Source organism: Pteropus alecto, unplaced genomic scaffold, assembly GCF_000325575.1.
Source record: "Pteropus alecto unplaced genomic scaffold, ASM32557v1 scaffold1018, whole genome shotgun sequence".
NCBI classification, from domain to species: domain Eukaryota; kingdom Metazoa; phylum Chordata; class Mammalia; order Chiroptera; family Pteropodidae; genus Pteropus; species Pteropus alecto.
Window position 1 is genome coordinate 93,163 of NW_006441436.1, and position 15,686 is coordinate 108,848.

Sequence of the window (15,686 nt, forward strand, 5' to 3'; positions counted from 1 at the left end):
AGTCAGGACATCTGGATTCTGGTCTTTGCTCTACTAGTAACTGTCTAGGTGACCTATGGTAAAGACACAGTACTTAATTCAATGAGAGAGAGAGAATGTGCAAGAACGAGAGAGAGTGTGCAAGAACATGTGAAAGTGGCATGGACTACATGATCAGAATGTTCTTTTCAGTGATGTCATTCAACAGAGCCCAGGTTTTATGACAAAGAATCATCATGTCTCTAATTTGAGCACAAAACTACAACCCTTTTAGCCACATTGGAACAGCCAGGTAGCTGAAAATGGGCAGTGGCTGGCAGAACAGGCAGTGGGGGGATTGCGGGCTGAAGAAAGTAAAGAGGCATGGAATGTTAAGGAGGTAATTATACCCCAGGTTCCAGAGTTGGAAAACTACTTCTAAATTATGGCCTCTTCATTTCTTCACCCATGGGAGAGTATGAGCCATCAAGATCTCATTTATTAACCAAGTAGAAAACCCCTTAATACCAGAAGAAAAATAAACACAGCCAATTTACAGAATACAAATGGCAAGAAACATAAAGCAGAGGGGAGGTATAGAAAACGTTTAACTTCATTGTTAACAAAATGAACAGAAATTAAGTGACACTGAAATATCAGTTTACCACTATCAAATTATCAAATGTTTAAATGAGATGTGTTGAAGAAGGCTCTCTGAGACGCTGCTGGAAGGACAATCTGGGACAGCCCTTTTGTGAAGTAATTTGGCCATATTTGTCAGAAGCCTTTAAAAGAGCACTCTCTTTGACTCAGTAATTCCACTTCTAGGAATCTATCCTAAGGAAATAATCACAGATATGCCTACAGATAAAAAAGTTCACAGCATTATTTATAATAATGATAAATTGGAAACTCCTAAATGTTTGACAATAGGGAAAGGGTTATGTACATATTATGGAGTCATTAAGAAATATTTTCAAATAATTTATAATGATATGAAAAATGCTAAGTAAAAAAGCAGGATTACAAAACAATATTTGTAGTTGAATTCCAGTTATATTTAAAAATACACATGCACAAACACACACACACACACACACACACACACACACACTCACACACACACACACAAGACTAGGAAGAAATACACCAAAATGTTAACAGTGATTGTTATACCTTTGTAATGAGTTTATGGGTGATTTTTTAAAATCTTCTTACTTTCCTGTACTTTCCCAATTTTCAATAATGGGCATGTGTTACTTTTAAAATTAAAAAGCACATCAAAGGTGTAAGGAGAGGAGGTTTGTTTTCTAAGTTTTCCAAATATTTAGAGGTTGAAAGGGACATTTGAGATAATCTAGTCCAATGGTTCTGAACCCTATCAACCCCAACCCTCTCTTGGTATATACAATATTTTGTAATGTACCCTTTGCCACTTTGAAATGAATTTCATAGTTAATATAACATATTTATACACATAATTTCCAGAAGAGCAATATAATACACTAACTATAATATAAAGGAGAAATAAAAGGAAAGTAGTTTATAGTAAGATAATATATATTTCAATATACAAATGCTTAGGCAAGACTATACTAAAGATATAAGAAAGTAGTCAGATGCTTCCACTTATATATGTACATTCACTGTGAATTCGACTGCTAAAAAGGAAGCCTAATACATGTATGTTATACTGGCAACTTAAAAATCCATGAATGGCATTGCTATTGGTGACATGATTTTCAAAAGTCACATCTCTTGGTAAAATTCTGAACAAAATAAAGTACGATCTTCCCTCAATTTACACAATGATTGCATTCCTGGAAATGCAGTGTAAATATTAAAACTATAAAACGTAGTTTATGGTCATTTGTATAATAATTAGGCCCAATTGATTATACTGGGTTTTTCTACCTACGTTAACATCTTATAGGCCATTCAAAAGTTTCAGATATAGATTTCTAGTTCCCATTCTCTTTCCATATTTATCCGAAACATGAAATCTACAAAGACTCCTTTTATGTGAGTTGAGTTTGCATCCTTTAAAACTGATGATATTCACAGTTTTAGCCTTTGATACTATTTCTAAAACCTACCATCTAAGAACAGCAAGTGAGTCCTAGAATGTATTTTCAAAATTGACACAAATGCTTTTTGAATTATTGGAAGCATTGCTCTTCTTTAATAGCACCAAGGCATGAGAGCAAATAACCATTTTTTAAAAACCATTTACTGTGATCCTTTGGTGATTTTCCCTAGCTTGGCCCCAGCCTCAGGAGTATAAGATAAACTGAGCTGGAAGAAAAGGACCAACAGGGCCACGCTACGGGGAGAGGGAGAGGGACTACACTACTAGGTTACCACTTGAGCCAATCCAAGCGGTACCAGAGGGCTACCAGACAGAGAACAGGTCCCTCTCTATGCCCAACTAAGCTAAGGGCCTTCTCAAAGGAAGGGGATCAAAAGGTAGGGAAGGGGGCTAGTCACTCATGCTAGGCACAAGTAAAGAAATGAGGCAGAAGCACAAAGAAGCAGACATCCCTGTATTTCTAAAACCATTCAAGTCTCCTTCATTAATTGGCTTCTCCCAAAAAGAAAGATTTCTTTATTAAGAAATACCAGAGAGTGAAAAATACACCACACATACACATTTGTAGGCTCACGCAAAAGTGCAGAGATTTATGTATTAAATTGCATTTAAGTTAAAAAATAGATTTTAAAACAAAATATTTTTTTTCTTTCCCCAGCAAGGTAAAGTGATTTGGTCAGTAGGAAAAGGGGCTTTAGTGGTAAAGGCAGGAAGATTAGGGCAGGAAGAATGGAATTTAGCTGCTATAGAATTAGAACTTACCTCTTCTACTAGGGGAAAAAAAGCAAAGAGGGAATGGGTGCTTTTCGCTAGGGCGAGGGGCCCAAGAACAAAATAGTCATAAAGAAATGACCCCAAATAGCCAAATTCCACCAACCCCCAGAGATTTTGGACCCATCCCAACCACCCTTGCCTGGGGAAGTGGGGTGCATAGGAAATTTAAGGAATGTGGAGAAAGGGAAGAGGCAGAGAGAATGTCAGCCATTGAAAGGAACAAACAATTTAAGGCCTATTCCTAGGGAAGGACCAATTCTTCAATCTCCCCTCTGATCAAAACTCAGATGGACAGTCCCAGCTGGTATGTGGTATGAATAGGATAGATTTTCAGACCAGAAAATACAGATTTATAAAGGAAAAGAAAGGGAGGGTGTACAAAATAGCAAAAAATTAAAAAATAATCAGTTCATACTAAAGAGATTTCCATGTTGACCTTTCACCTCAGAAAGAGAATGAAGAAAAGTGGTTGAGGTTAAGTTGAGGGAGGAGAGAAATACACTCTAGCCCAGGAGAGATAGGCTGAGACAGGATGGACTGAGAACCGACTAAGAAGAAATTTATCTGAGTGGCAAGTTAACTGGTCATACTCTCCAGGCTTGACTTTATTTTGAACTGACTAAAATATAACTACAAGGACAAACTGATAGAGCCGGAAAGAGAATGGTAAAGTAGAGGCAGATAGGAAAAGAATCTGAGTCAGCCTCCCTCTGCCTCCCTCTTCCCCTCGTCCTCCCATCTCCCTCTCTGAGGATCATGAAATTCTGCTGTAAGGAAAATAGGAAGACATAGAGAAAACTCTGGGAGCAGCCAAATTTCATTAATTCTGATTAACTTGGAAGAATGAGATAGGAATTGGTAAGAAGTCTTGATTACAGACCACTTAAAAAGAAATATATACCATCGCTTGTAAAAGATCACTAACAAAATATTTCCCAGGGGAGGCCCTGATGAGCTTACTTTAATAACCAAGGCTTATTTACAATCAACATCATCCAACTGCATAAACAGAATATCCTAATAAAGAACACTTTTCTGTTAAGTTAATATAACCCCCGACTCTCCCCATTTTGCTAACATTGTATATTGCCTTGAAAGCCCTTTCTTCATACTCCAAAATAAGGTAAACTTTGGCCCAGAATGTAGTAGAGATCAGTGGAGAGTTTGGGAACTATCTCTCCAACCCAAGGGTCCCCTGGAAAATGGGAGTATGGCTAATAACAAGCAACCTCTTTGACCCCACCCCAACCCCATACACACCCACACAAAGACACTCACACCCCCATGGTGGTCCTTGAAATGGAAAGGGGAAGGAGGAGGCAGGCAGTTTGCATTAGACACAGTTTAATCAGCTTCGAATAGATTAAAAGTTCTAGTTTACACTTCCCCCCTCCCCATAAGTCATCCAGACAGGGCCCTAGCTTAGAAAGAGAAAAACACAGGTGTTCTAGGAAATATAGCCACATATAATACATAAATCTTCTTCCCTGAAATAGAGCAGGTCCTGAGCAGAGCTGACTGGGGGCCACAGCCCACCCCCAGGGTAAAGCGACTCTGGGACTCTGCCAGTGGAAGTGCTGGAAGAGTGAGGCTTGGAGGAAGCCCCCGGTGTGGTTACCAAGCCCAAGGTGGGCCAAGGCCTTGGAGTAGGTTACCCGGGAGGGCAGCAGTGCTGGGATTTCCCTTTTCACTCTGCCAAGGCCTAATGGAAGTACTAGTTGTCCTGTTTTTTCTTTTCTTTTTTTTTTTTTGAGGGGACGTAGGGAGAGAGGAGAAGAGAGGAGAGGAGAGCCTCTCTGTGCCTTGGTTTCCCCATTTGTGCATTCAGGGCCTCTGCAGGCCTCACACAGGGAGTCTGAGGGAGTAGTGTTTAAGCGAGCACTTGGGCTTCCTCTGAGGAAAGGGAACCATCAAAGTGCAGACTTTTATTACTGCCATTTCTGCTCTTAGTGGGAGCAAGAGTTAGAAGGAAAACAAGTTAAAAAGGGCTATTGAGAAAGGAGGAGAAATTGAGACAGAGTGCGAGGGGCCATGATATTGGCATCTCATAAATACTTATTGAAAATGGCACAGGTATTCAAAAGTTTCCAGGTAGTCTATAAGAAATTTAAATTGTTATCTATACTACAACTACTTACATATATCTAATTGGAAAAGACTGGGGCTTGAGGGTTAGAGAGTGAATGGGGGACAAAGGAGAAGCTACATGAATAAATACAACAAGTGGAAGCTACCTGCCCCATTCTTAAAAGGATTTGTTGACAATGTTGGCACTTTGTAGCCAGGAGAATCCTCCAACCCCTCTCTCCATTCTCTTCTATTCTGAAGGCCTCTGGCCAGAGTTCTCTGTGACTGTCTCTGGACTCATGCCATGCAGCAGCTGGAGAGGATTTGAGCCAGTCTCAAGAAACTTTAATCCCAGAATTGGACCAATCACCCCAAGCAGGAGAGCCGGGATTTGGAGGGAAGAGAGGAGAGTCCAAGGAAACTCTGTGGCTGAGGCTGTGGGAAACCAGTGCCAGGGCCCAAGAAACCCATTTGTCCAGTTACCAGAGGTCACTGACATCTTCTGTGACTGCCTTGAGTCCAGGGGAGGGGGGAAACTTGCAGCAAGAAAACGTCAGTGTGCAACTGGGTGAATAAAGACCAAAGAAAAACAGTAAAGTGAACAGCTTACTTGCTCTCTGTCTCAGGTTTATCTTCTCCCCTTAAATCTCTCACAGCTCTAATTAAACACAAACAAAAGTCTCTTCCACAAATAGGCTACTTCTCAGTTTCAGCCACCTCCTGTGGTGGCTCTGGGGGTACCGGGGGTGGCATTTCTTCAGGAGTGCTGGTGTCCTCCGGCATTTCATTTGAGCTCAGATGTTCTGTTAGAGGCTGAGAAGGAAAAGATAGCAAATTCAATACAAAGCACACTCTCAAAATCCAATTGAAGATAATCAGTACACACTGAGCTCTTCCTGTCAACCTATCAACCACACCAATGTTACAGATATGCAATCAACACCAAACTCAGAGCCAAGACCAGACCGTTGTCATCTTCTCAGCAGGATGCAACTGATGTTTATTTGAGTTCTATTCTTAACTGATGTGGAGAGATGCTACCATTATTATTCATGATAATAATAATGGGACCACAAATAATTACACATGTCCCTGCCCTTCACAACAGAATGTTATAACATACTTGTCTAACAATACCTGATCAGTGGTTCTCAATCTTGTTTCTGCCCTAACACACAACTCACGAAAATAGTGATTCTAAACCAAAGTGATTGGGATAGCAAAATTTTACAATGATATATATGGTTTTGAAAATGTCTCTAGAGGGATTCTAAAATACCACCCTTTCCCACACTCAGCTGAGAATCACTAACCTAAATTATTATGATTTAAAACCAGACTCATCACAAAAATTATTATCAAAATGATGATAATATATAAAAGTGGGTTTGCTGTATTTCAAAAAAAAATTCAAATTTTAGGAAAGTAGAGAACAATTATCTACCTTATGAAAAGCATTCACTTAAAGGTAGGATTCTATTTTAAAAGAAAAATTCAAGTCTACTAAAAATCTATTATATAGAACTAATAAACAAATTCAGCAAAGTTTTAGGATACAAGATAAATATACAAAATTGATTGTATTTCTATATACACTCAATGAATAATCCAAAAATGAAATTAGGAAAATAATTTCACTTATAATAATATCAAAAAGAATAAAATACTTCTGAATAAACATAACAAAAGAAGTATCAAACTTTTACTCTGAAAACTAAAAACGTTGTTGAAAGATATTAAAGAAGACCTAAATAAATGAAAAGACAGCTCATGTTAATGGCTTGGATGACTTAATCTTCTTAGGATGGCAATACTCCCCAAATTGATCCATAGAATCAATATGATCCCCATCAAAATTCCAACTAGCTTCTTTGCAGAAATTAAGAAGCTGATCTTAAATTTCATATGGAAATTCGAGGGACTCAGAATAGACAAACAATTGAATAAATAAAGAATAAAGTTGGAGGACTCACACTTCTTAATTTCAAAACTTACTACAACACCATAGTAACCAAGACAGTATGGTACTGGCATAAGAATAGGCATATTGATCAATGAAATAGGATTGAGAGTCCACAGACAAACTCTCACATTTATGGTTTTGATGAGGGTACCAAGACAATTCAATGGAGAAAGAATAGTCTTTCCAACAAACAACATCGAGACAACTGGATAGCCACATGCAAAAGAAAGAATTCGGATCCCCTATCTCATGCCATAAATGAAAATTAACTCAAAATGGATCGAAGACCTAAATGTAAGAGCTAAAACTATAAAACTTTTAGAAGAAAACAGAGGCATACATCTTTATGACCTTGGATTAGTCAATGGTCTCTTAGATCTGATCACAAAAGCACAGTCACAACAACATAGATAAATTAGACTACATCAAAATTTAAACCTTTTAAAGGACACCATCAAAAAGAATGAAAAGACAACCCACAGAATGCGAGAAAATATTTGCAAATCATATATCTGATAAGGGACTTGTATATAAAATATATAAAGAATTCTGGGGGTGGCTCCATAGTGTAGTGGTTAGCACGTCTGCTTTACACACAGAAGGTCCCGGGTTCGCGCCCCAAGTGGAGCCACACACCATACCCCAGGCGTGCCAGGCCCCGGGTGCACCAGGCCCCCCAGGTGTGCCAGGCCCTGAGGATGCCAGGCCCTGGGTGCACGCCCCAAGCATGTGGGAGGAGACACCCCACCCCGCTTTCAGAGATCCAGTTCTTAAGGGGAAATGACAACATCCATAGGTCAGGGGTGGAACTGTGAGGGAGGGGAATTAAAGATGGGAAAAATAAATAAAAATAAAATATACAAAAAATTCTTACAACTCAACAATAAAAAAAAACTCAAATTGACAAAGGATCTGAATAGACACTTCTCCAAAGATATACACATGACCAAGATGCTCATGAAACGATGTTCAACATCATTAGTCATCAAAGAAATGTAAATCAAAACCAAAATGAGATACTACTTCACACCCGCCAGGATGGCTAGAATCAAAATGTCAGATAATAAATGATGACAAGGATATGAAGAAATTAGAACCCTCATATACTACTGGTGTAGATGTAAAATGGTGCAGCCACTTTGAAAAACAGTCAAGCAATTCTTCAAAAGGCTAAAAATATAGTTACCATATGACCCGGCAATTTTACTCCCAGGTACACAGTGAAAAGAAATGAAAACATGTTCATGCAAAAACTTGTACGTAAATGTTTATAGCACCATTATTCATAATAATCAAAATGTGGAAACTACCCAAATGTCCACTGACTAATGAATGGATAAATAAAATATGGTCTAATCATATAATGGAATATTATTCAACCATATAAAAGAATGAAGTACTGCTACATGCTGCTACATGGATGAACCTTGAAAATATTATGCTAAATGAAAGAAGCCAGTCACAAAGACCACATACTATATGATTCCATTTATAAAATGCGTGGAAGAGGCAAATCTGTAAAGAGAGTAGATTAGTAGTTGCCTAGGGCTGCAGCTGGAGAAATTGGGGAGAAAGGGAAAATAACTACTAATGAGTACAGGGTTTTTGAAGGGGAATAATGAAATATTTTAAAAGTGATTATTGGGATGATTGTACAACTCTGTAAATATACTACAAACCAGCGAATTGTACATTTGAAATAAGGATTTTATGGTATGTGAATTATATTTCAATAAAGCTACTATAAAAAACGAAAGTTCTGATAACAAATTTTTAGGAACATACTGTATAAAGTATATCTTGAGCAGGACAGCTGGGTGAGTCCCCACAATATCTGCATATTCCAGTGAAGAAGCACCCTTCTACCAAAGTAACCACACCACTAACTCCAACCCACTCTCCAATCCCTATCTTTGCTCCTATAGCATTTTATGCTTCCCTCGTCAAGGCACTTTTCATGATGTCCAGCAACAGCCTGTTTTCTCATCTCTCATCCCCACTAGACAATGAGCTCCTTGAAAGCATGGACATCATTTGCCTTGTTCACTGGCGTATCCTGCACCTAACACAGTGGCTGGCACAGAATGTCGAAGAAATCCTAATCTACCTCAAGGGCACAAAGATCTTAGGGGATGCAAGGACAGAAGCAGAGACAGGGCAGCTAGAGTGACTGGACGTGAAACTGCCTAATTATATCTCTAAGGTGTAAATTTAGCCTACATTCTCTATCACCGACTCAGCCTTAAAGTCTTAAAATCAAGAACACTTACTGGACTCTGTGGCAAGAGGCTGCTACTCGTCTCTTGAGTACTGGGAGGTCGACTTCCACTTTCCTCCAGTGGCAAAATACCCCTTCGATCCAGCACACTAAAGGAAATAGGAGAGTTACTAAAGTACTTCACATTCACCCTTCCACCCATCCACCCATTGAAACTTGTTGTATATACTGGAAAACATAAACCTGCCCTTTGACAGTCCAGCCTGATCCTAGCAAATGCCTTCTGTCTTCCATTTACTTTTTTCCCCACAAACTAGGGAACACCACATCAGTCAGGGAATAAATAAAATAAGAATGAAAGGTTAACCCTTCAAAACAACTAGCCCGACAACATGGATGGACCTCGAGATAATCATGCTAAGCGAAATAATCTAGACAGAAAAAGTTGAAAATGACATATCACTTATATGTGGGCTATAAACCTAAAATAACAATTAAACAGGATAAACAGAGACTCATGGACATGGACTATAGACTAGTGGTTACCAGAGGGTAGGGGGTGGGGGGAGGTGGGAGGTAGACGGGGTAAAGGAGGTCAAATATGTGGTGACAGAAAAAAATCTAACTATGGGAGGTGAACACACAGTGTAAATATATATATATATCCCTTACTGTTAAATAGATAAATAGATAGATAGATAGATAGATAGATAGATAGATAGATAGATAGATAGATAGATAGATAGAATCACTAAAAAAAAAAAACTAGCCATGGTCTATGGTCCATGTAGCTTTGGCACCAAGGGACAATCCTTGGGAAGATATATTTGACACAAAGAGGCCACATTCAGAAAAAGGCATCAGACCAGGTAATGAGATCAGGTTGAGATGCTAGTCCCAAGAGTCCCAGGGACCTTGAGTACCTGGGGGGCAAGGGGCCACACAGCACTTCACAGCAGTTCTTCACAATGTTGCCATGGCTGTAGGGATTCTGGACACGATTCTTCCCTGTCCATGAGCCTTTGATCTGCAAGATAAAAGCCAAAGCTTACATAAAAATTTTTGTTGAAAAAATATATGAGACATGGAAAGATAAAACAAAGTCTGGAGATGGATGGTGGTGATGGTTATACAACATAACTATATTTAATGCCATTGAATTATACTTAAAAAATAGTTAACAGAGTACATTTTATGTATTGCGTATCTTACAATAAGAAAAGGGAAAAAAGTACATGCATAGTAATGGAAAAATGTTCACAATAGAGTGAAAAATGCAGATAACTGAATGATATTATTATTTTCACTTAAAAATACAAAATAAAAAACACAAAATATATAGTCACATAAACAAACGTGGGAACAAGTCTAAAGTCTAGAAAGAAGACTATATATCGTACCATTAATAGTGGTAATGTCTAGGAGATAAAGCTACAGGAACTTATTTGCTATTTTTTGCTCATCTGTATTTTCTGATTTTCTACAGTGAACACAAATTGGTAACTTAAAAAGCAAGAATTTATTCAGTGCACCTGTCCCTGTCCATTCCAAATCCAGAGGCATCAACTATCTTTTAAAGACCTATGAACAGCTGAAGAACTTGTACCCACCCAATGATTCAACCTCTTATTTCTAATTCTCTATAGGCATTTGGCTGAAAACAAAGCAGTCTACTTTCTCTTTTGCGTATCAAATTTAACAATCACCCATACCATGTTTCTGCCTGCCTCAACCTCTCAGGCCCTGGAGACCCAGTTCTCTAGCAGGTAAAAACAGGCTTTGGGGAGAAGAAGAATATGTGTTCATAAGGGAAAGTTAACTCACATCTTCATTGGTTGTCTGGTTGAGAGCCACAAGGAAAGTGTGAAATCCAGTCAGTCCCACGACGGACCAGAGTGTGAAGAAACAAATGAGTACTTCTAGAACAGTAAGGTAATGTTAAGGAATGTTGAAGAAGCCACACAAGGGGACTCAATGCCTCTGCTCATATTCATAGCACTAGTCACACTATCTTTACCTCTCAGAACATATATCACAAATGACCGAGTATCCATATATAACAACAGGCAAATTCTAAACTCACTGGATATAACACTTATGACAGGTAAAGATTCCTGGTTATTCATTATGAGTAACTCTCTAACATCTCTAGTGAATCTGCCTGTTTACTCATCATTAGCTCTTCGAAGGTGACATTTATGAGGGGGGCAAAGTTAAACAATGTTGGCCATCACTGCCAATGGAAAATCTATCAAAAAATTTTATAAATAATAAATTGGTGGGAAAAACAGGATGTGACTTATAGAAATCCCAACTGAATCTCATTTTCAGAAATGCAACTGCTGTACAAAATAAGCCTTAGCTGTAACAGGAAGGTGGGACTTCCAGCAAGTTACTTAAGAAGTCTATTGAGGCAAAGACAACCTTCTATAGAAAGCAGGGCTGAGTGTGGGATCAGAAGGACTTGGGAGGGAAGCAGTAGAGACGGGGGTAAGGGAAAGACCTCCCTTTAAGTCCTGGCCATCTTCCATTCTGGTTGCTACCACTAAGACTACATCTTTTTTTTTAGACTTTGGTATTCTCTGACATCTTAAAAATGAGATGATGGGAGAACTGCATATGGAAAGCATGCTGAAAAGTAATTTAAAAGGGATTCACAGGCACATACTGCCAAGGGAGGATATGTTCCAGGAGTTTCTTTCAACGTCTCCAGGAAGCCAATTTTCAAGGATTCTGTGAAATTGTGAGGAGGAATAGAGAGAAAAATTAGTGACTTTAGTAAAAAAATGCATATTTATCCCAGTACTTACTTCCTTTCCTCTCTATCCCCTGTTACAAGCTGACATGAGATAAGCCCTCACTCAGACAAGGGATTCTCAGCTCTAAGCCAGTAGTTTCCTGACCAAAGTGTTCACATCTCCAACGTGGGACCCAGCACTAAACTAGAGATTCAGGCAGAAGCCAATCACCTGGCTCCTCTCCCTTTTCCTTAGCCCCTAACTATGGGCATGGAGAGGGATATTCATTCATAGATTAAAGAAATCAGAAATATCCAAGAAAAATTCTCTCTCCTCACCAATCTGTGTCCTCCCTTATTCAAAATCTAGCTGAGAACTCATCTCTTCCCAGAAAGCTATCTTGATCAAGACCACTCCTTTAACTCCATATCCCATCTGTCCTTATTTATTATCTGATGATTTATGTGTGTATGTATGTGTGTGTGCACATGCACACATGTGAGTGTGAATTTTCGATCTCCCAAAGTAAACCAAGAGCTAATAAAAGGCATTCTGTGTATAAGTGCTTCTACTACCTGGCACAGAGAAGGTCTTACAAGGCAGAAAAAGAGAGGATGCAGACAGGAAAAACACATCTCCAAGTTTTGGGATCACCTCAGAAATTCCCAGTACTCTGGGTACAGACCAGCTATTATGATCCCAGTCCCCAACAGAGGGCCAGTGAGAAGGCCAAAACACTCAGTAAATACTAATTGATGTGAGCTAAGGTTTGGAGGCCTGCTCGAGAGCAGACGTTAAAGCTCATTTCTAACTGGTCCTAAGGCACCTTCACAATGGTAAAGTTGCACCAGGAAACCCAACCACTCCCCTAAACTGTCTTCAAGTCTTCTCCCACCCCCACTCCAATAATACACACTACCCTGCATACTCACTGAGGGCCACATAGACGATGTTGAAGGCGAAGACATATATGGTGAGGAGAGAGAGAGAAAGGATGAAGAGGTAGAAGTAGCGGTAGTTCCTCTTTCCAACACAATTCCCCACCCAGGGACAGTGATGGTCGAAGCGCTCTGTGGAAGAAAGAGAGTCCAGTGCCAAAGCCTCCAAAACACAGTGCAAACCCACTATCCATGTAGTAACTAATTAAAAAACCCCAGGATCATTGCTTATTTCAACTGTAAGAAACTAGTTTCTATTTTTTACTTTTTCGCAATGTTTTCATAGCCATCTCATTTGGTCCCCATAATCACCCTGGAAGTTAAGCAAAAGAAGATATTCTTTTCTCCATTTACAGATGAGGAAACTGAGGCACTGAAGCATTAAGTGATCAGTCTCACTGCCAGTTAACACAGAGACATTGCTTTTCCAAAGAAAAATCTTAGCAGGTAGGCCTACTAAGTTCAGGAAGAAAAAATAAGTAAAAATAGCCAAGGAAGTTTCGAAAAATGAGTAATGTTGTTTTTCTTCACCTCCAGTTAGCAAAAGACTATAAAACTACAATACTTAAAATGGTGTGGCATAGCTCAATGGAATGAAGAGTACCCAGAAACACTTTAGAATATATAAGAATTCTCTGTCTAATAAAGGTGGCATTACAAAATCAGTGATGAAAGGAAGTATTGTTCCATAAACGACTCTGAGACAATTGGCAATTTGGTGGAAGATAGGGTTATATTTTTCCCCTCACACTATCAAAAGTAATTTCAGAAGAATTAAAGAGTTAAATGTAAAAACAAAGTGAAACCATAAAATAAGCATAAATGATAGACAAAGATTTATGCCCCATACAAAGAAGGATTTTCTGAACATAAAAGTAATGGGAAAAAAAACACAGATGACAAAGAAAAATAGATTTGATTCCACAAACTTAAAAAAAATATTCTATATACATTAAATATACTATAAAAAATTAAAAAGGAAAAAAAAAAAAAAAGTCCTTACAACAATAACAAAATACAAATACTCCTTCAAGGAAATAGTCAAAAGGCAAAAAGTTAATAAATACCATATAAAATATATTTAAATGTTTTCAGATTCACTTATAATTCAGTGCAATGCTAGTACAACAATAAGACATTTTTTGCCTAGCAAAATAAGAACATAAAAAATAATATCAGTGCTAATGAGAATAGGGTAAATGAACACTCTAATATACTGTTTGTGGGAGTATAAATTTAGAGAACCATTCTGGAAAGTAATTTAGTAATGTGCATCAAAAGTCTTAATAATGCTCACACTCCTCTAGCAGAATACATTTTCAGTAATCGCATAAGGAAATAGAGATATACTATTTCCTTTATGAATTTTTATGAATTTGCCTACTCTAGATATTTCATATAAGTAGACTGATACAATATGTGGCCTTTTGTGTCTGGCTTCTTTCACTTAGCTTTATGTTTTCAAGGTTCATACATGTTGTGGCATGTATCAGGACTTCATTCTTCCTTGCGGCTGAATAATATTTCATCGTATAGATATACCACATTTTGTTTATCCATTCAGCCGCCGATGGACACTTGGGTTGTTTCCATCTTTTGGCTATTGTGAACAATGTTGCTATGAACACTGACGTACAAAAATGTTTGAATCTCTGTTTTCAATTCTCTTTGGTATTGTTACAAACAGAATTGTGTCCCCCCAGATTCATATGTGGAAGCCCTAACCCCCAATGTGACTGTATTTGGAGATAGGACTTCTAAGAAGGTAACTAAGGTTAAATGAGCCATAAGGGTGAAGCCTTAATCCTATAAGACTGGTATCCTTAAAAGAAGAGGACAAGGCACCAGAAGTGCACAAGCACAGAAACAAGGTCCACATAAGGACACAGCAAGAAAGTGGCCACCTGCAAGCCAGAGAGAGAGAGAGGCCTCACCAGAAATCAACCCTGTCGACCCCTTGATCTTGGACTTCTAGCCTCCAGAATTGTGAGAAAATTAACTTCTGTTATTTAAGCCACCCATTCTGTGATATTTTGTTATGGCAGCCCAAGCAGGTTAATACAGGTATATACCCAGGAATGGAATTGCTGGGTCATGTAATAATTCTATTCTTAACTTTTTAAAAAAATTTATTTATTTTAATTAGTTTCAAGTACACAGTACATTGGATAGACATCTATACAGTTTGTAAAATGGTCACCTCCCCAACTGCTGCCTCCCTCCCCTGAACTTCCACCTAGCCAACATCGTCATTCTAAATGCATTGTCTATGCTGTGTTCCCCATCCCCATGTCCATCCATCAGCTACTAATTTGTACTTCTTTAACCCTTCACCCCATTCTCCCAGCCCCCCAAACGTCCCTCCTCTCTGTCCATCACCAAATTGTCCACTATAGTTGTGAGTCTATTTTTGATTAGTTTGTTCTTTTTATTCCTTAGATTCTGCATATAAGTGAAATCATATAGTATTTATCTTTCTCTGTCTGACTTAAATACCTTCTAGATCCATCAAAGCAATATGTTTTTCCATCCCCTTCCTTTTAGTCTGTCTTTTAATCTGAAGTAAATCTCTTATAGGAAACATGTAGGGGTCTTGTTTTCCTTTCCATTCAGCCACTCTACCTTTTAGTTGGAGCATTTAATTCTTTTCCATTTGAGGTACTTATTGATAGGAATGTAGTTGTCACCATTCTTTATTCCTGTTTTTGATACATGTTTTTTCTTCTTAAAGAAGTCCCTCCAACATTTCCTGTAATACTGGCTTGGTGGTGATAAATTCCTTTAGCTTACTTTTGTCTAGGAAGCTCTTTAACTGTCCTTCAACTCTAAATGATAGCTTTACTGGATAAATTATTCTTGGTTGTATATCCTGGGTCTTCATCCTGTGGAAAATTTTTTCCAAGCCCTCTGTCCTGCATAGTTTCTTTTGAGAAATCAGCTG

At 38.4% G+C, this 15,686-nt stretch overlaps 1 protein-coding gene across 1 annotated transcript; it reads right to left on the reverse strand.

The window, feature by feature from the left end:
• Positions 1-1,475: 1,475 nt before the first annotated feature.
• On the reverse strand, positions 1,476-12,908 carry LOC102877759 (palmitoyltransferase ZDHHC9; the record flags this gene model as incomplete). Its single annotated transcript, XM_006918800.2, has 6 exons — positions 1,476-5,701; positions 9,122-9,218; positions 9,993-10,096; positions 10,894-10,996; positions 11,754-11,802; positions 12,740-12,908. Coding segments are annotated over 6 exons (639 nt in total), but the record flags the coding sequence as incomplete, so codon positions are not given.
• Positions 12,909-15,686: the final 2,778 nt, after the last annotated feature.